This window comes from Gobio gobio, assembly GCF_949357685.1.
Source record: "Gobio gobio genome assembly, chromosome: 6".
Classification (NCBI taxonomy): domain Eukaryota; kingdom Metazoa; phylum Chordata; class Actinopteri; order Cypriniformes; family Gobionidae; genus Gobio; species Gobio gobio.
This window is the reverse complement of record NC_137102.1, coordinates 6,901,967-6,925,336: the sequence shown is the minus strand read 5'-3', so window position 1 is coordinate 6,925,336 and position 23,370 is coordinate 6,901,967. Positions and strand designations below refer to the sequence as shown.

Sequence of the window (23,370 nt, the reverse complement as noted above, 5' to 3'; positions counted from 1 at the left end):
GCTGTTGCTATTTTCCCGGCGGGATAAATGGCTCTTGCGCCCGGCGCAAATCTAAAATGGGTTGGTCTGAAGTAGCTTCATTATTCATAGGTGTGGTTTGGGCGTAACGTGAATAAACCAATCCGAGCGTCATCCAACATTCCCTTTAAAAGCAGGTGCGCAAGTTCCATTATGGATTGCTATTATTATGGCGTATTTACCAGGCGCACGCCAGGAGCGGTTCACAGCCGAGGAGACTGATGTTCTTGTAAGAGCAGTGAAAGACAGAGAAGTGAAGTTGTAATGTTGTACATTATGGTAAAGGTGATTTCACAGTCTTTTTTTTTCAGTCTTTCAGTTTTTTCAGTTTTTCAGTCGATTTTTTTTCCTGGTTCTTGACGGACAAACCAATTTGTCAGATGTCCTTATATACATATATGTCTTGCCACTATTGGGCAAACAGGTCTTATCCTTAATTATTACAATTAGCCTGAATCATTTGTAAGCTAGATTTATGCCTATTTTTTCACATCTTCGTGGCACACCACAATGATTTCCGTCATCTCATGTGTTAATATTTTTTTAGTGTAACAATTTATGATTTGCAAAAATAACTGTTGCATCTGTGTAGATTACATGAGCAAAGTGTATGCGCGTTGTGCACGCTATACATTATGGTCAAGCATGCGCCCTTAAAATAGCATAATGAACAACGCGCAACGCGCCACTGACTTTAGACTAGGTTTTTTCTGGTCAGTGGCACAATTGTTTAATGGAACAGCAAAATAGCACCAGGGATTGTTTGCGCCGGAACACGCCTCCTTTTTTGCGCTGAACCGCCCAGGGAGCGCAAGTGCATTCACTAGTTTAGCGACGTGCTTCTGTGGAGGGAAAAGCGTGCTTTGCGCGGGTGCAAAATAGGAATGACACATGCGTCGGTGTACAAAGTCAATTGCGCTGGGTGCAAGATAGGGCCCATAGTCTGTATATGCCTTAAGTGAACTTTATACAGTCGATAAAGACGACGCATTTCCGAGCATTAGGTCTTAAAGGGGCAGTAGCCTTTACTGCTTTCTGTTTAATGTCAAACAACAAAAGACAAGGACATCACTCACTGCTCTTGATTGAATAGCTTTTGTAAATTTAATAGGATTAATCTTTAATTTATACAGTCAAATATGCAATGTTATTTTACATTTGATCAATTTCTCTACCTGAAAACTAATGTTAGACATACCTGAAAAACCTGAAAAGCATAGTTTATTTTATTCATAGGCCTATCTTTGCTCAATAGTATTTATTTGTGCTGCTGCTTGTATTTAAATTATTTGTTCTTATAATTTTTTTTATTTTTATTTGACAGTACTCCTTTTTTCCCTGAACATAGCAAATACTGAACCGTACCGAAACATTGAACCTAAAACCGTGATACAAACCGAACCATGAGCAAACTGTACCGTTACACCTCTAGCGTAACGTATGCGAGGGGGTGCCAGAAAATGGAGAACATTTTCAAAGGGTGCCATGACTGAAAAAAGGTTGGGAAACATTGCTATAGATACTCAAGATTGACATGAGACAGGCAGAAACTGTGTGTGTTATGTACCCTTTAGCTGAATATAATCACAGGAAAATTCTCTTGACATTGGAGAATATATAATAACTACAATTTCAAGTGGTGGAGAATAACATCTGTCCATGGTGTTGAAACCACAGCGTCACATTTATAAACAAAACGCAGCCAAAATCATACAAAAGACATGCTCTCAATGAGCTCTCCAGTCAATGCAGCAGATTGAAGTCATTTTATTCTGTGCACTCCACACAAGGCGTAGCAATCCTGAGACAGCAAAAGGCTGAGAGGAGACTTGAAATGAAAAGCCCAACCTCTATCAGCTCTGGTAATCTTTCTCTGCACAACACGGTTGAATAATGTCAGCATTAAAAAGGAACATTTTAGATGAGAGATAACGTTTGGGGCTGTGTGTGTGTGTGTGTGTGGTTATTTTAGCTTAAGGGCTAACACACCGAGTCTGCTGTCTTTTCCAGTCTGGTGTAGGCATTGCAATCAGCCACTGTCAGATTTACAGTATTTCATGGGTCTTGATGCAGAGAATTGATGTGCACAATATCTCAGTGCAGTTGATGCCTCCAACCAGTGTTTTATGAGCCAGACTGGCAGCATACGGCATGTGGGTTCAGTTTTGGCTGTGACTGGTATCCTCCAGCTGTAGTGATTGACTCTGACTAAGCAAATGTAATATTGGACCAATTCATTCTTCTTGTACATCTCTCTGCAGGAACCATCCATCATCCAGGAAGTAGAGAGCAGAGAGGCTTTGATGTAGCGAGGAAGGGGTTAAAGGAGAGGTGAGAGAGGAGAGGAGAGTGTTTCTGGAAGCACTGGCACACTGGAGCATAAAGCAGTCTAATCAGGATTAGTGAGGACAGGTGGAGAGGGTGGGATTAGACTGCTTCTTTTTCTTCAGCAAACACACACTTCTTCCAGAACTACACGTCCCTCACAGACACTTCAAATTTAATCATCACACTAATCAAATGTGAGACAAAATGATTTGGTATTAAATATGGAGCTGTTTAAGAAATGCCAGTTAAATGAGCAGTAATGCGATCGAATGTATCTTGCAGTTGTTGCGATATAAAATTAAGCGTCATTGTGAATATCGTGATGATTTTCATTTTCCCATTACGTGTCCTAAAGACGTTTTTCGAGATGTCTTGTGACACAAGCTTGAGAGCATTAAGACAGAGATGATTTAATAGCGTCATTTGAATAGTGAATCACTTGATTCAATGATTCAGTTTAAACTTTTCTTTTCAATGAATCAAATCACTCAAAAATGTTAACGTAAGATCTTGCATGACAATTTTCACATTACAAAATAATATAGAATTATTATGATATTTCCATATTGTTTTAGTGCTTACTCCATGAAGGTCAAAAATCAATTTACATTTTGTTGCTTTAGTAAAAAAAATTGTACTTGTACTTTGAATTTAAATGGCTACAACATCCTTTTAAATGCTTATATATAATAGCTAAAATATATTAATATGCTACATTGAGATATTAAGATGGTATATTGAGATATTGAATAGCTAATGCAGAGAGCACTGAATTAGATTTCTTCAGAAAAGAGAAGAATAGAGAGAATTGTAAATGTGTCAGTGCCTTTATTGTGGCATTGATGTTTTAATGACAGCAATAATGAGAATCATTTAGACTGCAAAGACTTTTCAGACGAAATAGAAAATGTGACTACGCCTTCAAAGTTTCTATCCTATTAATACAGAGAACTATTATAAGATAAAGAATATCAATGGACATTTTCCCAGTAATATTGACCCCACTCATTTAAAAGTGATATATAAACACAGAATGAGCCTGGCTCTCTGCTGCTGGTGCGGAAACCAATCCAACAAAGCAACCAGCCAAAGAGTGGTATGGAAGTGAAATAATGACTAACGTCGTTGGAACACAAACGCATTTTGAATTGCTCTAATTGAAAAAAAATGCATTGCATTAACAGTGCTTGCATTTTAATTAATGCTCTCAATGGATTATACAATCAACATGATTAAAATTATGTGTGATTAAAAAAATCTATCAGTTTTTAATATAATTTTATATTGTAATACTTTCACATTAAATCTGCAAAATAATGTAGAAACAACATAAAGACAGTATATTTGAAATATTTGTTTTATGGCATGTTTTTACTAGCACTATGAGTGAAGGTCAGTCTCACTGTCTATTAAATAGATTTTTCCCACTTCAATTTTAGCCATTCATTATAGCCATTAAACATTACAGTATAATTGAAAGCTATCATTTTTAACATTTAATAGACTTTAAAACAATAAATGTCACATTTAACTGTGCCTTTCATATATCAGGGCTCAACACTAAGGGTTTTTTTCTACTGGCCCAGTTGGGCTGGTTCAGATTTTTACCTGCCCTGCTAATATGCACAAAACATTTATAGTTTTCGTTGTGCGATAAGATTTTCAGGCAGGTCTAACAGGTAAATTTACAGAATTTCTGTATCTGTGCAGTTACTGCTAGTCTTCACTGCATGAATTATAAATGGGCCAGATTTACTAATATAGCCCATGCCAGCGCAAACCCTCTTTTTGAGTTAAACGACAGTCATGGTTTACTAAAGAAACACAGTGAAAAATAAGCGGTGATAGGCGTGGACAGAGTTATTTTTGCAAATGACCTTATTGCATATGCATTTGTAGGAGTTTCCCTTTCAGATGCAAAATTTATGGGAGGAGAGTTTTTAAATGAATCACACAAGGTGATTTACTAAGTTCCCTTTCGAAAGGGAACTCTCGCTGCGTCTAGCTGACGCTATGGGGAACGCCCTCGGCGTGACTGGTGTCTGAAGCTACTATCGAATCACGGCAAAGTCTTTGACCGACGTCAGCCCATGACGTCATCAACGTGCGACCCGGAAGTATAAAAGGGCGCCGTGCCAACACATACACATCTTTTTCGTCTTCAGGGACTGTTTGTTTGAAGCGGTAATCTGCAGATCTGGTAAAGTATTACTAAACTAGGAAAAGGATGAAACGCACAGAGAAGAGGCAGAGCTTTAGGAAGTGTGTTGACCCGTGTCAGAGATTTCTGACACCGGGAGACACACATTCTCTGTGCGTTTATTGCCTGGGCGAAGAGCATGCACAGGCAGTTCTCGAGGGAGCTGCCTGTGCAAACTGTGAGCAATTTCCAGTTAGAACGCTCCGTTCTCGTCTGGCCCTCTTCTCGAGGGAAGAGGGTGCAACATCTGGGGCTGCTGATGTGAGTTCCGCTCTCGCTGAGGCGGAGCGGCGGCGCACTTCATGGGGTTCCCAGATGGAGCTCGCTGATCGTCTGGAGAGAGGTGTGGTACTCTCGGACGATCAAACGGCTGACGAGAGCGACCTGCAGGTCGATGTGGTGAACGATGGTTCTCCGCTGAGACCTGCAGCGGGTGCTCTTCGGGACGGGCAGGAGATGGCTGAGGAGGATGATGAGAGCGACCAGGACCTGCCTGGACCCTCTCAGCCACCCTGTCCCGCGTATGCCGAGTTGCTGGATGCTATGGAGCGCGCCACGGACAGGCTGAGGCTGCCCTGGCGGCGCGCTGGGGGAGAGGTCGCTCGTGGACGGCTCGACGATCGATTTCTCCCCGGTCATACACCAGCACCTCAGATGAGCCTTCCATTCCTACCGGACCTCCATACTGAGGTCCAGGCGGCATGGAAGAACCCGTTCTCTGCCCGCATTCACCGACATCAGCGGGCGAGCTTTGCTGATGTCGAGGGAGTGGGTAAGCACGGGTATGTGTCGATGCCTCCCATAGACGAGACGTTTGCGAACTATCTCGTCTCTGGGCAGGTGTCGACACTGAGAGCTCCATCTCTGCCATCCAAACCGCTGAAAACTACCTCGCGGTTGAATGGCAGGGCATACGCGGCAGCAGGTCAGGCTGGTGCGACCCTGCACACGATGGCGGTGTTGCAGGCGTACCAGGCGGACCTGCTGGAGGATCTCGACCAGGGGGCCGGGCTGTCCCCTGAGGCGGTTGCTGAGCTGCGCCGCACCACAGATCTGTCTCTCCGGGCCACCAAGCAGACTGCTGCTGCTATCGGCCGCTCTATGGCGGCTATGGTGGTTACGGAGAGGCATCTGTGGTTGGGCCTGGCTGATATCGGGGAGAAAGAAAAGGGTTTTCTCCTCGATTCACCGGTTTCGCCTACTGAGCTTTTCGGCACCTCCGTGGAGGCGGTGGTTGGAAAGTTCAGGGAGGCGAAGGCGCGCTCAGCGGCATTTAAAACATGCATACCGCTGAGATCCGCGCCCCCACCCAGGCAGGCGGGACCTGGTCCTTCACGGTCTGAGGACCGTAGGCAGGACCAGAGGGCTAGCGTCTCCTCTCGTGCCCCCCCTCCTTGGAGGAGCAGGGCACAGAGGAGACGGGACTCCCGCGGGGGGAAAAAGGATTTAAGGGAGGTGATCCAGGACAAACGTTCCCAACGAAGGCGTTGGTAATGGGTCACTTCCCTTGAGGGCGGTTACATCATAGCCCTCTCCTTTTTCCTTTCTATGTCTTTTTATGACTTTTTACCCAGGCGCTTCTTACATCAGGCCTGAGGCGGGCCTATGATGAGTAGTACTATGTTCTGATGGCCCGCCCGGAGAGTGAGAACGCCCCTTTCAGGCATTCATGGGCGGTAGAACATGGTGGTGAGAACTGCACAATGAGTCTTCGCTCAGCATGCCGCAGGTGAGAGTGGTCTTTTTTGTATGTAATACTAAAAATATGTATTTCTTACAGACCCCAGGTTCCTGTATAGAGTTGGGTATTCATCAGAGAGAACTGTCTTTCCCCTGTTTAGTTAGGCTTGAACACAGCACCATTATCTGGGCTATGTGTGTGAGCGTGTGTTGGCTTTCCCTGGTTGGTCAAGATGGCGCCAGATAGGCCACCGCTTATGGTTATCAGAAGATGGGCCTCCTCTCATTTGAGAGTATTGTTAGGCCGCCGCTCTTTTCTTTGAAATATTTGCGGATTACTAGGCGGTAGCACACTTTTCTGTTAGAATGTAGTGGTTGTCTACCGCCTAGGGTTATTATGTGTCTTCGGTCCCCTAAGCCACTGCAGGTTGGATTAGTTTGTCTCTGTTACGACTGAGCGCTACGGCGTCAGTTGGTATGTGGTAAAGGAGGCGCGTTGCTGAGGCACCGTCACCTTTTTTGTTGTACTTAGATCAGAGCCTCCTCTCATTGAGAGTCGTTGGGTTTAATAGCAGTCAGTTTGTTTGTCTGGCAGTTATTTCTCGTTTTTGCGAAACTCGTACAGCTTGTAGGCTTCTACAAGCCTCCCTGGAACGGGTCCCCATTGTAATGGGTAGCTATCATGTGTTAGGCCTCAGCAGGCCTCCATGAAAACGAGCCGTTGGGTCTAATATTACTACAACCCACATTTTTCAAACATGGCGGTCCCAGTTAGCAGGAAGGATTGCACCGTTCTCAAGAATAACGGTGATAGTGGTAGGCCTTATCAGGCCTCTAGTAAGGCAGGTGACAATGCTTAAGCATCAAGGTACTACTAGCCTAGCTGGCTATCAGGTTAAATAGGGGTGAATACGCTCTCCTGAAGGTCGGCTGTCAATTGTAGGCCTCAGTAGGCCTCTTGAACAAGGCGCATTTTCAGTTGGAAGGCCTCAAACAGGCCTCACTGGAGGTATGTACCGATGTGCGCATCAGGACAGCTAGCCTGGAGGCTATCAGGTTGTAGGCCTCATCAGGCCTCCCCGAAGGCCCGCTGGTAGGTGTAAGGCCTTACTAGGCCTCCTTGAGAGTGAGCTCTCAGGTTGTGATCACTACCAGAAGCAGGTTGTAGGCCTCATCAGGCCTCCCTGAAAGGCCTGCTGTTAACTCTAAGACCTTACTAGGCTTTCCTGAGGGTGAGTTCCCGGATTGTGGTCACTCTCAGAGGCAGGTTGTAGGCCTCATCAGGCCTCCCTGAGAGCCTGCTGTTAATTCTAGGCCTTAATAGGCCTCCCTGACTCGAACAAGGTAGTAGGCCCCATCAGGCCTCCCTAAGGTGTTCCTGGGGTCCAGTCATCTGAAAACAGTTAGCACGCATTGCATACAGGTAGCAGGCCTCTCCAGGCCTCCCTGAAGGCTGCTTATCAGGTAGTAGGCCTTAATAGGCCTCCCTTGAGGGCGAGTTCCTTAATCAGGATGCTCGAAAAGCCTGCGTAGCTTGACTGTCGAGTCCCAGATGGTGGTCACTCGAACGAGGTAGTAGGCCCCATCAGGCCTCCCTGAGGTGTTCCTGGGACCCAGTCATTTGGCACGTATTGCAATCAGGTAGTAGGCCTCTCCAGGCCTCCCTAAAGGCTGGTTATCAGGTAGTAGGCCTTAATAGGCCTCCCTTGAGGACGGGTTCCTTAAACAGGATGCCCGACTAGCCTGCGTAGCTTGACTGTCAAGTAGTAGGCCTCCATTAGGCCTCCTTGAGAAAACAAGGGTAACCTCAGCAGGCGGTATTGCTGTCAGGTAGTAGGCCTCACTAAGGCCTCCCTGAGGACGGAGTCCCGAGCCTGGATGCTTGGGTTTCCAGCATGGCTTGCGGTTAGGTAGTAGGCCTCTATAGGCCTCCCTGGAATACCCGCTATCAAGTAGTAGGCCCACAGGGCCTCCTTGAAGTTGAAGTTCCTGAGCTAGGCACTTTAATTACCAGTTCTCTGTGAGAACTTGTGGTAGTTGGGCCTACAGCTGGAGGTTACTCGCCAGGCAGGCTCAGCTGCTCCCCTCAATGAGGGTCGTCTATGAGTGCTCAGCCGCCTGAGCCTGGTCAGACGGTCGTAGGCCTCTCATGAGGCCTCCCTGTTAGATCAGTCATTAAGGCCCTTTCGGCCTCCCTACTGCTTTGAAACACAAGCACCTGGTAGATCCTTGATTTGAGCAGGCAGACTCCCCTCGATAGCAAGGGTTGAAAAGCACTACGCTGAGTGTTGCTCTCTTGGATAACCCGTCTCTGAGTTCCGGGCTAAGTAAGACTGCCTGTGTTTCAGTCCCTTAGCTTGGACGCCCCTTGGGCACCATCCAGAGGCTCTGTTTGAACAGACAGGGTTGGCTAAACCGAAGTGTCCATAACACTTAGGGCACCAGGTCAGGCCTCCCTGGTGGCACTCGGGAGAACATTTCCCGAGTAGTGACTGGCTGGGGTTCCTTCGGGTCCCCTAGCCACATTCCCTTGAAGGGACCCCTTCTTTGGAAGTAGTGGTCCCGGGCCTTCGAGCTGTCTAGATGGAACTCCACGCAGTGCGTTAGGGTTCCGTTTAGTTGTATAGCTTGGGCTATGACCGTAGGGAGTGCTGTCACTGTCAGCCCAGGACCTGAGGGGGAATCGCTCAGGTTTTTCTATGAATTACTTGAGTTGACAGTTGTCACTGCCAATGGCAGACACTCCCCTCAGCATGGCGGCGTTGGTATATCGTTCCCCATAGCGTCAGCTAGACGCAGCGAGAGTTCCCTTTCGAAAGGGAACGTCTAAGGTTACGTATGTAACCTCTGTTCCCTGAGAACAGGGAACGAGCGCTGCGTCGCGTTGCCATGCTTCAGGGCCTATCTGCCATACAGTCCCTTCAGACGAGAAGATGTGTATGTGTTGGCACGGCGCCCTTTTATACTTCCGGGTCGCACGTTGATGACGTCATGGGCTGACGTCGGTCAAAGACTTTGCCGTGATTCGATAGTAGCTTCAGACACCAGTCACGCCGAGGGCGTTCCCCATAGCGTCAGCTAGACGCAGCGCTCGTTCCCTGTTCTCAGGGAACAGAGGTTACATACGTAACCTTAGACGGTTTGCGCTAGTCGGTTTACTGGTATTTGTGCCATTATTTACAGCCCAAGAAAAGCATGTCTTAAACCAGACGCTAATTTGTGCTGCTCTTGGTATACTGCGTTGGTCATTATGCAAATTATCCGGCTGTGTCTGTCTTCTTTCATTAGTAGATCACACGCAGAACTGTCCATTCCCATCAGCGCTGAGATTGCGCTCTCACGCTAATTTGCCCTGTTTATTCAATCTACCCCTAAAACTACAAAAGTGATTCAGTCAAGAGCAGTGAGTGATTTTCTCTTTGTCTTTTGTTGTTTGATTCAAGGGGTGATGAATTGAGAAATCAGCTTTCCCTTGAGCCTTTGACATATAAAAGTGTTTATCGTGATATAAGAATATCCTGTAAGTTTCAGAGCTGAAAACGTTAGTCAAAGAAAAGCTTTTATTGACACCAGACCCAGAAAGCGAGAGATCTCAGAATATGTCGACCACTGACGTCATAGAATGCAGAAGCACCGCCTCAAGCCCCGCCCACCGACCCGCGGAGCTAAACGGGTCTCGCTACAGAGCAATGAACATGACGGTTCCAGCTCACGTGCGTAATGCTGCGTTCACACCAAACGCGAATAGATCCACACAACGCATCTAGTTGGACGCTTGAACATTTTGAATCCATTCGCGTTCAAGGCGCTCCAGGAGAAATATTTCATAAAACACCACTCTGCCTCTTTTCATTTTCATTAAAAATATATATTAAGCATTAATAGCCACACAAATGTGGTCCAGGCAACTCCTGAATTATCTTCACTGCATGTATATTTAAATATCCTTAAAACAATTAAGTTATGAAACTTCTCTTTGACCTCAGTCAAAACGATTTGGCAGACAACAAATTATAGATTCATGAGAGCAAAGATCGCCCGTTAGATCCACACAAGACGAACCACTACAAGACATCAGAGCCAGCGGCAGACACCAGAAGGACTGGCCGAGCAAAGGCTGCTCTCGCTGGGGTTAATGAGCGCTGAGCGCCCGGTGATCGCCTGGATCTCACAACTCCACAAACACAAGATTATTTTTTATTTAAAATAGGCACTCTCTTTATAAATAAACCACATATTTGAGCTTTAAACAACTACATTCTCACCTGAAAAAGTCTTAAAACCTCATTTTGTGACACAATAGTATTTTTAAATTATGTAGGTTTTCTCATCACGTCACTTTACCACGTGACCGCAGCGAGCAGGCTCCTGATTGGTTAACGTGGCGCGAATTGACGCCAAAGTTCAAGTTTTTCAACTCGGGCATCAGACGCAAATTCGCTTGAAACGTGTGAATGAACAAAAAACACCATTCGCGCGTATCTCGCAAGATGCTCAATTTGCGTCAAATTCGCGCCATTCGCACGAACTGGATGCGCAAATGAGACGGAATCGTGTCCATCGCGGCGTGTGAAACGCGTCGATCGTGCCGCAGGACCTCCAGACATGCGTCAACACGCCTTAACATTGAAATCACTTGCTCTTGACGCTCTATTCGCGTTTGGTGTGAACGCAACATAAGACATTGCACGTTTGTTTGCTTCATTTCACAGCAGAATCGATTGTAAACAAGATACAGGTCGAGACTGGATTTGCAGACATATTGAGATTAAAACACAATGCTGTGCCTTCTATATTGGATCCGACAGGAACGGTGCAACACACTTATGTGAGTAAAACATGTTTTTTAGATGTGTTAGTGTTGCATTGTTACAGATCATTTGATATCTATTGATTACATACCGTAACACGCTGTCACAGGCTGGAGAAGGTGTTATTGGTTGATTTGTGATCAGACTCGGACTTGTAATGCCAGCTCGCAAAGCCCAAAGTTCCGGGGCTATGTGCTTTTCAGACGGGCTACCAAAACGTATCACCGGCCTGCCGACTATCTTAAATAGTGAAATAACATTCCTTTCTTGTACGGTTCGCGGTTATTCACCGATCGGGCGGGCCAAGTAATACAAAAATAACATTCCAATCAATCGCGGGTGGATGAGAGATGAATCATTGTGTTTGTTTGATAAAGGCATTTTGCGAGTCCTGTGAGCATTTCCCCAGATGCTTTCAAAACAATTCCCACATGTACTGAGGGGAGCTGAAGCTCATTAAATATGCAAATCTTCTCCAATCCTAGCCGTGGGCGTTTACTTCCAAGTCTTCAGTGTGGCACGCCCATCTAAACTGAGTGTTTTTCAGAGAGCCTCAAAACAATGGCAGAAAATAGCATATTTCTTATTCCTTATGATGTTTTTGAATGTAAAAACCATGCAAACGTCATTAGTTGACCTCAGACAACAGTATAAACAATTTTAAAAAGCCAGTTCATGACACCTTTAAGACTCTGCTTACGAACTCGCCATTAACAGGCATTTCAGCATAATTCTGTATGCTTCACAGCGTGCCAGTACAGCCCAGCAGGCACTGGCGTCAATATGACGTCAGATTGACGTTGGACAGACGTTGCATTTTGGTTACTTTACAACACAATCTAAAAACAACTAAATATCAACGTCAGCTGACGTTGGTATTGGACGTCAAATTAACGTTGGCATTAGACGTTGAGCTGACGTTGAATTTTGGTCACCTGACGTCGCAACCAAAATGTAACCAAATATCAACGAGGTTTAAGTTTTTTTTTTTGCATCGTATTGCGCTTGAATTATGTAATAGCACTTGAATGAATGACAGCGTGATCATATAATGTAGCACTAGCCAAAGGGTGCCAGGGAAAAAAAAGATGCTGCCTTAATTGCGTTAAATATTAAAAGAAAAACATTAACGTGTTCATTTTGACAGCCCTAATTTTAATGCATTGTATTTTCAGGGCTTGCTTTTGTGGGGGCTGAAAATTCGTGAAGCGAAATAAAATGGACATAAAATAGCCTGTCGATTATTATAGGTGGTATTTTTTTATATATTTTGGAAATACGTTTTTAATATAATTTTTTTATTTTTAATAATGAAATTGTGTATGAAATGTTTTCATTTGAAATATTCACAGCATAAATATACATGCATGTTGAATTTTTTCAATGAGTACAATTCAACATGTTGTTGTTGTTTTAAAGACACTCCCCATTATTTTACATCCATACTCTTTGGCTGGTTGCTTTGCTGGATTGATAGAGCCATTAAACCACCCGTCAACAGCCTCGCTCTATAGATCAGACACATCTTACCTCCTGTCTTTTGAAGTTCTGCACACATTGCTCAAACTGCTCATCTTTCGTCTCATCTGCCTTCCCCAACTTCTGCAGAACCTGAAAGCAGGGAACACAAGGAGTCAGAGCAAATCAGGTTGATTTGGAAGATGTAACCATATGAAGCACATTTTTAAGTTATCTGACAAAATCCGTCAGTGTTAATGATGAGACCAAGTAAAATGCAATTATTTTTCCAAACATAAATGTTTGCATTTCTTAGGGTCAGTAAAGAGGAATGATAAAGGCCAGCATTTACAGAAGAAGTATAGCATCCGGTTCACACTGCATTCTCATTGATTCAGCGGAGCCATGATTGAATCCCCATGAGGGAATCCTCTAACAGTGTCTGAACACCCTGTGGACAGTATGAAATGCACACAAAGAAAGGGCTGAGCAGGAGCGAGGGAGGAAGACCGGCCATATATTACACTTCCCAGTCTGTCAAGTCTCTCCGCCAAAAAGAGGACTTCTGTCACATGACCACCTCACTGCCTAACACATGAAAATTGCTTTCGAACACTGCATTTGCTCAGAACAAGAGGGGTGCCTGCTTTGATTTGAACCCTGATAAAAATATTTTTTGATACGTTTTCTTTTATGTACAGTTTAAACTGTTGACTATTCACATCGTTTGACTGTTTGAGTCAATACTCTGACACAGATACCATACAATGTGCATACAATGACAGCCAATGGACATAATGTGAGCAGGTTCTGTGCAAACAATACAACAGAAGTCTTTATAGTCTATTACAAAGGAAATGGATGCTTTGCTTTGGCAAACACACACATAGTGCTACACCAACAACCTTCTGGTACAGTCACACCAGATGTCCTTATAGACGAGCTATCCTATAGAAATGATGTCAGGCAACCAAAAACTTGTACTTCATGTGGTGTGACTAATAACTGCTGTTAATCATAGTCTAAAATATTATGTAATATTAGATTATAACATCTACAATACTTTTTTAGCTCCTTAAGGTAACAACCTCACATTGTAAATTATGTTTTTTTTTTTTATATGATTTGTGAAACGTGATTTACTTTAAATCTACATGAAAGGTTAGCTCAACAATATTCCCTGAACATTATTCCAACTAACCTAACAGAGTTGTCTGAATAAGCAACACAGTTCGTATTGAGTAATATTACTGATTGTTAACATCAGTGTTTATGTAAAAATACCTTTGTTGTAAGCATCAGATTGCATATACACTGCATGGAAAAAGTCGCTGTTTGGATTTAAATGGGCAAATGCTTAAGAGTCTATTGGATCATTATTGCAGTGATTATTATGTTTCCATCATGTGATATGTCTGGCAACAGTTCTTCTAATCCTAATGGATGGAGTGTATAGCTTTTCATTTCTTAAACAACCATGTATGAAGACACATCATGGCCATATTCCAGGATGACAATGTCAAGATTCATCAGCTCAGATTGTGAATGAATGGTTGTGAGGAGCATGAAGAATTATTTTCACACTTGAGTCCAGACCTTTGGGATGTGCTAGAGGAGACTTTACAGAGTGCTGGACTATTGCATGGTCAATACAAGATCTTGACTAAAAATGTATGCTCCTCCTGATGGAAATCACATCACAGCATTTATTTCCATCAAGAGGTGCAATCATTTTTGGTCAAGATCTTGTATTGCCATTACAAGAGTCCAGCACTCTGTAAAGTCTCCTCTATATATACAGTATATGCCGTTTTCTTCCGAGTAGGCAAGGTAGGCAGTGCCTACTCCAAAAAATTGGATGAGAAAATAATGCATAGCACAAAAATAAAACCAAATATGACATTTAAAGGTGTATAGATCACTTGTTTTTCTAAAGCCGCGACACAGTGGGTAAAGTAAACGGTGGGAGTCCACGTCTATCTTGCCTCCTCTGAGCCTTATTGAGTTTTACCCCGAAAGCATGCGGTGTGTTTGGTGAGGCGTAATTGAGAATGAATGAGGGAAATGTTTCCATCGTGCTATGATTGGATTCGATTGGTTCACTCAATAAGTCCCGACTCTTATTTTTGTGCATGTTCTGCCTCCTCAAATCAGTCTGAATAAACAAAATGATGCTGTTAATGGGAAGACTAATTAAAAAGTAAGTAAACAACTCACCCCCTTAGATACCACTTCTTCACTACTTCGATATACAAAACTCAGGTCAGACTTGTAATGTCCTGAAAACATGATCTATGACGGGGTCTTTAGTGAGAAATCAGCTTGGTGAAATTAAAGGTATAGGCAACATGTTTGTGTTTGTGACCAGAGTTTACAGAGCTCTGAAGACCGATGACTGATCCGGAAATAAGTTGAACAGCTGCACTCTAAAAAAAATGGTGCTACGTATATGGCACTAAAAGTGGTTCTTTGGCTGGTAATCATAGGGGAACCACTTTAAGTGCTGTATAGCACCAAATCTTGGTGTTTCGGTGGTTCTTCAGCGGTACTTTGAGATGACTGAGGTGCTATATAGCACCGCTACCATAAACAGAACCTGTTCAGATATGGTGCTATATAGCACCAAAATTGGTTCCCCTATGATTACGAGCCAAAGAATCACTTTTGGTGCTATATAGCACAATTTCTTTGAGTGTTTGGCTCGTAATCATAGGGGAACCACTTTAAGTGCTGTATGGCACCAAATCTTGGTGCTTCAGTGGTTCTTCAGTGGTTCTTCAGTGGTTCTTCAGCGGTTCTTTGGGATGACTGAGGTGCTATATAGCACCGCTACCATATACAGAACCTGTTCAGATATGGTGCTATATAGCACCGCTACCATATACAGAACTTGTTCAGATATGGTGCTATATAGCACCAAAAGTGGTTCCCCTATGATTACGAGCCAAATAATCACTTTTGGTGCTATATAGCAGTGTTTCCCAACATTTTTTCAGTCATGGCACCCTTTCAAAATTGTCTCCATTTTGTGGCACCCCCTCGCATACGTTACGCTAGGGGTGTAACGGTACAGATTGCTCATGGTTCGGTTTGTATCACGGTTTTAGGTTCACTGTTTCGGTACGGTTCAGTATTTGCTATGTTCAGGGGAAAAAGGACTACTGTCAAATAAAAATAAAGAAAATAATAAGAACAAATAATTTAAATACAAGCAGCAGCACAAATAAATACTATTGAGCAAAGGCCTACGAATAAAATAAACTATGCTTTTCAGGTTTTTCAGGTACCCTACGTCTAACATTAGTTTTCAGGTAGAGAAATTGATCAAATGTAAAATAACATTGCATATTTGACTGTATAAATTAAAGATTAATCCTATTAAACTTACAAAAGCTATTCAATCAAGAGCAGTGAGTGATGTCCCCCTTTAAGACCTAATGCTCGGATATGCGTCGTCTTTCTCGACTGTATAAAGTTCACTTAAGGCATATTCAGACTATGTCTGCTAGAATACTCATCAAGATGGACATGTTGACATACTTTTTGTGTGAGTTTGTCCGTTCAAGAGCAAGAAAGAGAACTCAATATTTGCGCGTTGTGAGACGTGTGCGCGCTTTCGGATGAGTGCACAGAGACAAATTTTATCACAGCGCGCGCGACTTCTCATTCGCGTCTTCTGGCACTAAACCCGGGTGATGACGGCCAAAATGACTGGTCATATTCGAACATATAGCAGCCCTCGCATGCATTGAACAAAGTGCCGCGGCACCCCGGTTGGGAAATACTGCTATATAGCACCATTTTTTTTGAGTGTTTGGCTCGTAATCATAGGGGAACCACTTTAAGTGCTGTATAGCACCAAATCTTGGTGCTTCAGTGGTTCTTCAGCGGTTCTTTGGGAAGACTGAGGTGCTATATAGCACCGCTACCATATACAGAACCTGTTCAGATATGGTACTATATAGCACCAAAAGTGGTTCCCCTATGATTACGAGCCAAAGAACCACTTTTAGTGCCATATAGCACCATTTTGTACATCACCATATAGCACCATTTTGTACTGTTTTGTACACAGTGTAGACATCAGTTCACAAATTAAATATACTGTTTACATTTTTACTGCCTCTACTTATTATTTTGGAATAAATGTAAAACTGCTTAAAAACACTCACTTGATGACATTTTGATTTGATACAAATTACATTGTTAATGTAAAAATACAAAATAGAATTATATTTTGGTTTCTTTTTTTGTGTTAGTGTAATGTTTATTTAACCATGAAAATGTGACACAAATAAAAATAAAATAAAACTGAGAGGACTTTGCCTCCTCATTTCAGAACACCACTGCATGCCAAATATATCCGCAATCTGCAGCTTACAACAATAAAACCATAGGAATAACCAGCCAATAAAACTGCTAAATATTTAGCTGAACCGTTTATTGGCTGAACAGGATGTTTTGCACTTACAAACAAATTGTAGGTGTAACAGAGGACAATTAAGACACTTGCTAAAAGATAAAAAGTGGAACGTTTAAGTAATTGTTACAATTATACAAATGGATGTGTTTATTACAGTACAGTAAAATGTATGTACAGTGCAGTAAAGGGAATAGCTCCCATCATGTGTGAAAGTGAGAGTATACGGCACAGGACTCAGTCAGTAAACCACAGGAACGGCCCCCTGGGAACATGAATAATGTCATACAAAAGCTCCACATTACTCCTGGGTGGAAAGAACGTGCCATCTGGGTCTTTTCTTTGTATCACACTCACACGTGTTGGAAAAGGCTTTGATATGAATCAATAGGTAGTGTGTTGTGACACCAATATCCCATCATACACATAAATGACATCAGGAAATATACATGGAATGCTCTCTAATCTGGCACAATACTTTAATACGGCACAAGAATATTTTTCTGCTGGGAATAAAAGTACCAAAAACCTTTGCTTGCTCTGTGGAAACACATCACGATTTAAAAAGTGCAATGTAACATTAATTTAAATATAGCACTGGATCACACTATAAAATACAAAGACTAAAATCACTCCGGTGTGCGCTCATGTGTATTTTCAATTCCTAAAAATGTCCTAAACCTCACATCTAGAGCCAGAGAATCTACACTGAACTCTCCAGAAAGCAAATGGCACTAATCGAAGACACAATGCCCAGCCTGGAAACACTATACAACAGAAGCAGCCAGCCTATGAAATATTAACACAGCTTAGGCCTTAAAAACAGACACTCCACCCCGCCTCATCCACACAGGGGAGTGATGTCCTCTATTTTACTTTGACAAATGATCCTTCAAAAAAAATGTATAATGTTTACAAAAAATTAATCTCATAGCTTGGCCAAACAAAGTGGAAAAGCAAATCTGTCATTCCAACAATCATATACGATTTCCCAAGATGCATTACAAATCAATTATGCGTTTTTGCCATCATGCTGCTTAAAAATATTTGCAAAACATAAAGTCACAACACTTGCAATGCTACATCCAGTTCACAATTACACTGTCACAATGCTGCAATCTTCCTGTGACTGTATATGCAACAGGATTATGAGTGATCCCTGTTGATTATGAGGTATTCTGTCCCCACCAGAGCTCAGATTAAAGGATCTCTTACACCCCTTATCATGTTATCTGCCCTGGTCAGGATCTTCTGTTCCTGAGGCTGTAAACTGTATACCTGCTCCTAAATGTGCTGGTCTTCTTAACTCTCCAAAGGGAATCACGTTACACTGATCGTGAGCAGTCAGACTGAACTGTGAGGCTCTTATGAAAGCAGATCAGATTTAATATTTGTCTGCACGGCTTCAAAACTGCGTCATCCAATGGTGATAGTCATAAATTATATGACCGGATAATTAGAACAAATATTTAATATGATATAAATGAGGGAAGTGTTATTCTGTTGGCAACATACCAAACCATTTATAATGAGTCATCAGGTAGATAATGGGGAAAATACGTTTCGTGATTGATTGTTTTTTAAATACCACGGGGCAATCAAATATAACAGTCATTAATAACTGCCATGAGGATTCTCATTATGAAAATGTTTTCATTTGCCTGACGCCATTGTAGTGGTTGTGGTTTTGATGTCTAAATTGTCTCATGAACTGCACACAGCTTTTTAAAAATATGCCTCAATAAAGAATATAAACCTATATCGCAGTTTCTGAAAAAAAATCGTTTTTGATGGTTTTGATATTGGATGGTCAGTTACAAAAAAAAATCTAAAATGTTTGAGTATTTGGGCAGCATTTTTAAAGGGGCACTTCAGCGCTGGGAAGATGAATGTGTATTTAAACTGGGTCATTTATGTAGTAGAAATGTGAAATTATTTTTGAATTTGGTGCCTTCTAGACTGAGAAAAGACAGAAAATGTATTTTTGTCTCATGTGGATGAAAGACAACAACTCCCAGAATGCACTTGCTTCGCTGCCCTACGAGGCCACTCCCAAAGCCACGGCTACTGGTTATCACTTGCCCACCGCGGCACCAACCCACCGTTATTTTGATATTCGTAGTAATAAAATCAGTTTGTTCAGTTAGAGAATAGACACTACAATTAAAATCTGAATGTGTCTTTTCAGTAAAGTGTGAGTGAGCCGAACGAAAGTCACGACACAGACGTAGCAGGAGTCAGATTTCATTCATCACGAGAAGAGCTGAGCAGAGCTGAGGTGAGCGTGGCTATCATTCTCAGCATATGTCCAGTCTGGTGCGTTATCATATCGCATTTGGAAGCTTAACTTTCATAAGAATTCATTGAAAAGTTGAAACACTCCCTTTGCTCTGCACCGCTCCGTTATTAATGCCTGAGCGGCCGCGGCCGCGGGTTGAAAACATGCAGAACTAGCTCCTGTAGTCTCTAGCCTCTGGCCAAAAATCCTCCGATGACGCAAAATGACGATATTTGCGTCATCGGAAGATTTTTTCCAGAAATAAAATGCATATTTCTCACGTCTCAGGGGGATATGAGGGGGGGGGGGGGGGGGGGGGGGGAGTACCATAATTCCAATATACTACCAGGTTTCTACTGATACATAGCTTAATGCTAAATCACTGAAGTAACCCTCGTTACTGTTATTGTTCTGATTGATAACAACCACTAAAAATTATACTATTAAAGAATAGAGTTATATTAAAAATGTCCTGTGGCTAGGGTTACTCTTTCGCCGTAAATCGCTGTGTACGGCAATCCGCCGGAAGTTTTAGTCTATAAAGTTTTAAATATGGATATTTTGGTAACACTTTACATTAAGGTTCCCTTTGTAAAGGATTTATAAAGGTGATTGTTAATTACTAATAACTCATTATAACTCATATCTGAACATTAAGGTTAACTTTCACAGGTTATAAAATGTTTGTAACTCATTAATAAATGGTTCGCAAGTGTCCACCCTACATTAAGGTTCACAATGAACTAATATTGGAATTAAAATATTCATTATTAATATCTCATCAAGTTATCGTTGTGCTCTTGTGTTTTTTTTTTTTTTCCAAAATAAAGTTTGATAATTTCATCTTGATAAACAAAAAATCAGTTTTTGTATACACTGCTGTGGATAGGCATCATGAGCTTTTTGTGGAATATCACGGGTAAGACAAAAAGAACATTTTAAGAAAAGTGGCAGTCATGAGATTATAATGAGAAAACCACAAATACAACACCCTTCAGTCGCACTATGATAGTCTATTTTTGCTGCATCATGAAATAAATCAGGAATCTGGTTTTGAGTTAAATAAGTGTGAATAAATACATTTATTAAGCATTTATAACATGTGAGTTAAAAATGGCTCACTGTTTGGCAGGCATTGCATTAAATTCACTCTTTTTATTCATGCAGTTATAACTGCTTATCAACGCTTTATAATGCATTTGTAAATGAGTTATTAGCCATTTAAAAACACCTCTATGAACCCTTTACAAAGGGAACCTTAATATAAAGTGTTACCAATATTTTTCTTGCACAAACGCGCCACTTCGCTTCAGAAGGCCTTTATTAACCCCTCGGAGCCGTGTGGAACAGTTATATGATGGATAGATGCACTTTTATGATGGATAGATGATGGATAGATGCACTTTTATGATGGATAGATGATGATAGATGCACTTTTATGATGGATAGATGCACTTTTATAATGGATAGATGCACTTTTATGATGGATAGATGATGGATAGATGCACTTTTATGATGGATAGATGATGGATAGATGCACTTTTATGATGGATAGATGATGGATAGATGCACTTTTATGATGGATAGATGATGATAGATGCACTTTTATGATGGATAGATGCACTTTGATGATGGATAGATGCACTTCGATGATGGATAGATGCACTTTTATGATGGATAGATGCACTTTTATAATGGATAGATGCACTTTTATGATGGATAGATGATGGATAGATGCACTTTTATGATGGATAGATGTACTTTTATGATGATAGATGCACTTTTATGATGGATAGATGATGGATAGATGCACTTTTATGATGGGTAGATGTACTTTTATGATGATAGATGCACTTTTATGATGGATAGATGATGGATAGATGCACTTTTATGATGGGTAGATGCACTTTGATGATGGATAGATGTACTTTTATGATGATAGATGCACTTTTATGATGGATAGATGTACTTTTATGATGATAGATGCACTTTTATGATGGATAGATGCACTTTTATGATGGATAGATGTACTTTTATGATGAAAGATGCACTTTTATGATGGATAGATGCACTTTTATGATGGATAGATGCACTTTTATGATGAAAGATGCACTTTTATGATGGATAGATGCACTTTTATGATGAAAGATGCACTTTTATGATGATAGATGCACTTTTATGATGCACTTTTATGATGGAGAGATGCACTTTTATGATGGACAGATGCACTTTTATGATGGATAGATGCACTTTTATGATGAAAGATGCACTTTTATGATGATAGATGCACTTTTATGATGCACTTTTATGATGGATAGATGCACTTTTATGATGCACTTTTATGATGGAGAGATGCACTTTTATGATGAAAGATGCACTTTTATGATGATAGATGCACTTTTATGATGCACTTTTATGATGGAGAGATGCACTTTTATGATGGATAGATGCACTTAATAAACAAAACAACAATTCACAGCCATTATAACGCTTGAATTAGCCAGGACTCATTTTAACATATACACCTAGGATGAGGGTGAGTAAATCATGGGCTAATTTTCATTTTTGGGCGAACTATCCCTTTAAGAGCTAACATTACCTGATAGATCTCAGTCAAACTAGTAACAAAAAGCAACTAATGTTCCAAAAGCCAGCTTGACCACTTTGAATAGACACACACGCTTTAACAGACTAATTCAAATAATGGAAATGTTATATTATTGCTTTGCTCTATTTACATTTATGATGGTTCTAGCAACTCACAAGGCAGGCAGAGAATGCAAAGCTTATCAAGACTCCAACACGAATCTATACCACAATACTGTGGTTCATACATGATCATACACTTTCGATGTCTCGTTACAGCTGGCCCTCGGTCTGTGAGTGAACCGTGGGTATTAAAGGAAAGGCAATCCTCTTACTGCAGCTCGGCTCGGGCAGGGGACAGCCACTGCTCCTCTGTTTACCAGACGCCTTCAGCTGACAGACATTTCCTTTTCAGCTCGCCACCAAATGCATACATATTGCGCAGGCATACAAATCCGTACATAACCCCATAACCAAACCCCATTCTGCCAGTCGGACGCGACAGACACTTCCTCGTCTATTAGGACTATTTCTCGTTTTAAATAGAGAGAGACCGACTCTCTACAACCACATCAAGCGGCCTTCACGATCTCGTGGCCACTCGGAAATCTCCCCCTGCTAGTATTCATACCGCATAGACGAGGGCATCCCCCACCTCCCCTTCTCCTGACCTTGCAGGAAAATGACAGCTTCAACCAACATCTCGGGTAATGATGCATTACATCGTCGGAAATACCAGGAAAAAGTATAAAGAAAAGCATCTCTCCAAAATAAGAATAGCGAGACATTATGAAGGATGGGATAATACGCGTCACTGCATCAGTGGCACATTATAATCTACTAGTCATGCAAGGTTTTTAAACTGAGATCAATCATTCCTCCAAGAAGGTGCATGATATATTTAGGCCACAAAGTATGATCATCGTAGGTTTAAGTGGGATTTCAGCTTTTACTGGTCTGCGCATTTTTGACGCCAGCAATGATGTTGAAGCTTTGATGCACTGAACATGTAAACTATGCATGTGAGAAAAAGGACAGATTAAAATTGATTTTACTATAACCTAGAAAATGCAGGTTAAATCGCACACCTGAATCTCCTGTGCTGGACAGCTCCACGAAGACTAAACGCTGCCTTGCTTTATCAAACGCCCTCTAATAATCAAGTCATGTTTGATCCATCACAAATAGGTAAATAGTTAGACCCGTACCTTTTCCTGCGCCCGACTGAGCCTCTTTTGGACGTTTTTGGCAAATATGCCCGTCTTGATTTCAGCCATGGCTGCTAGTGCTGTGAACGGAGAAAGGCGATGTTTCAGCACCTCCGGCGCGGAGGAGAGCGGAGGGGGAGGAGCGGCGTTTAAAGACACAGCGCGCGCCACGGACAACGCTCGCCGAGGCGCTGTTGGTCAATATCGAAGATGCTGGATCTCAAATATGTTTGACCATTTCATCGTTGTTATTTTTTTCGGTGCACATTATAATATAAACACGTGTATGACGAGGACGATGCCTCGAGAGACTGGTAAATGTGCGTAAGACTGTACATGTATGGCAAGCCGTTTTGACATTCATTGTTTCACAGGATATGAAT

The 23,370-nt window shown here is 42.0% G+C and overlaps 1 protein-coding gene across 4 annotated transcripts in view; it reads right to left on the bottom strand.

The window, feature by feature from the left end:
• Positions 1 to 23,087, bottom strand: part of amph (amphiphysin) — a 61,555-nt gene extending 38,468 nt beyond the window's left edge. For 3 of the 4 annotated variants that reach the window (XM_079819619.1, XM_079819620.1, XM_079819621.1), the window contains exons 1-2: positions 22,988 to 23,079; positions 12,568 to 12,648 (exon numbers count right to left, since the gene is read on the bottom strand). In XM_079819619.1, coding sequence (XP_079675745.1) covers positions 12,568 to 12,648; positions 22,988 to 23,056 — 150 coding nt within the window. In that variant the 5' untranslated portion in view covers positions 23,057 to 23,079. Of the gene's footprint in view, positions 1 to 12,567; positions 12,649 to 22,987 lie in introns of all 4 variants that reach the window. The other variant, XM_079819622.1, reaches the window with a different exon arrangement.
• Between the last annotated feature and the right edge of the window lie 283 nt (positions 23,088 to 23,370).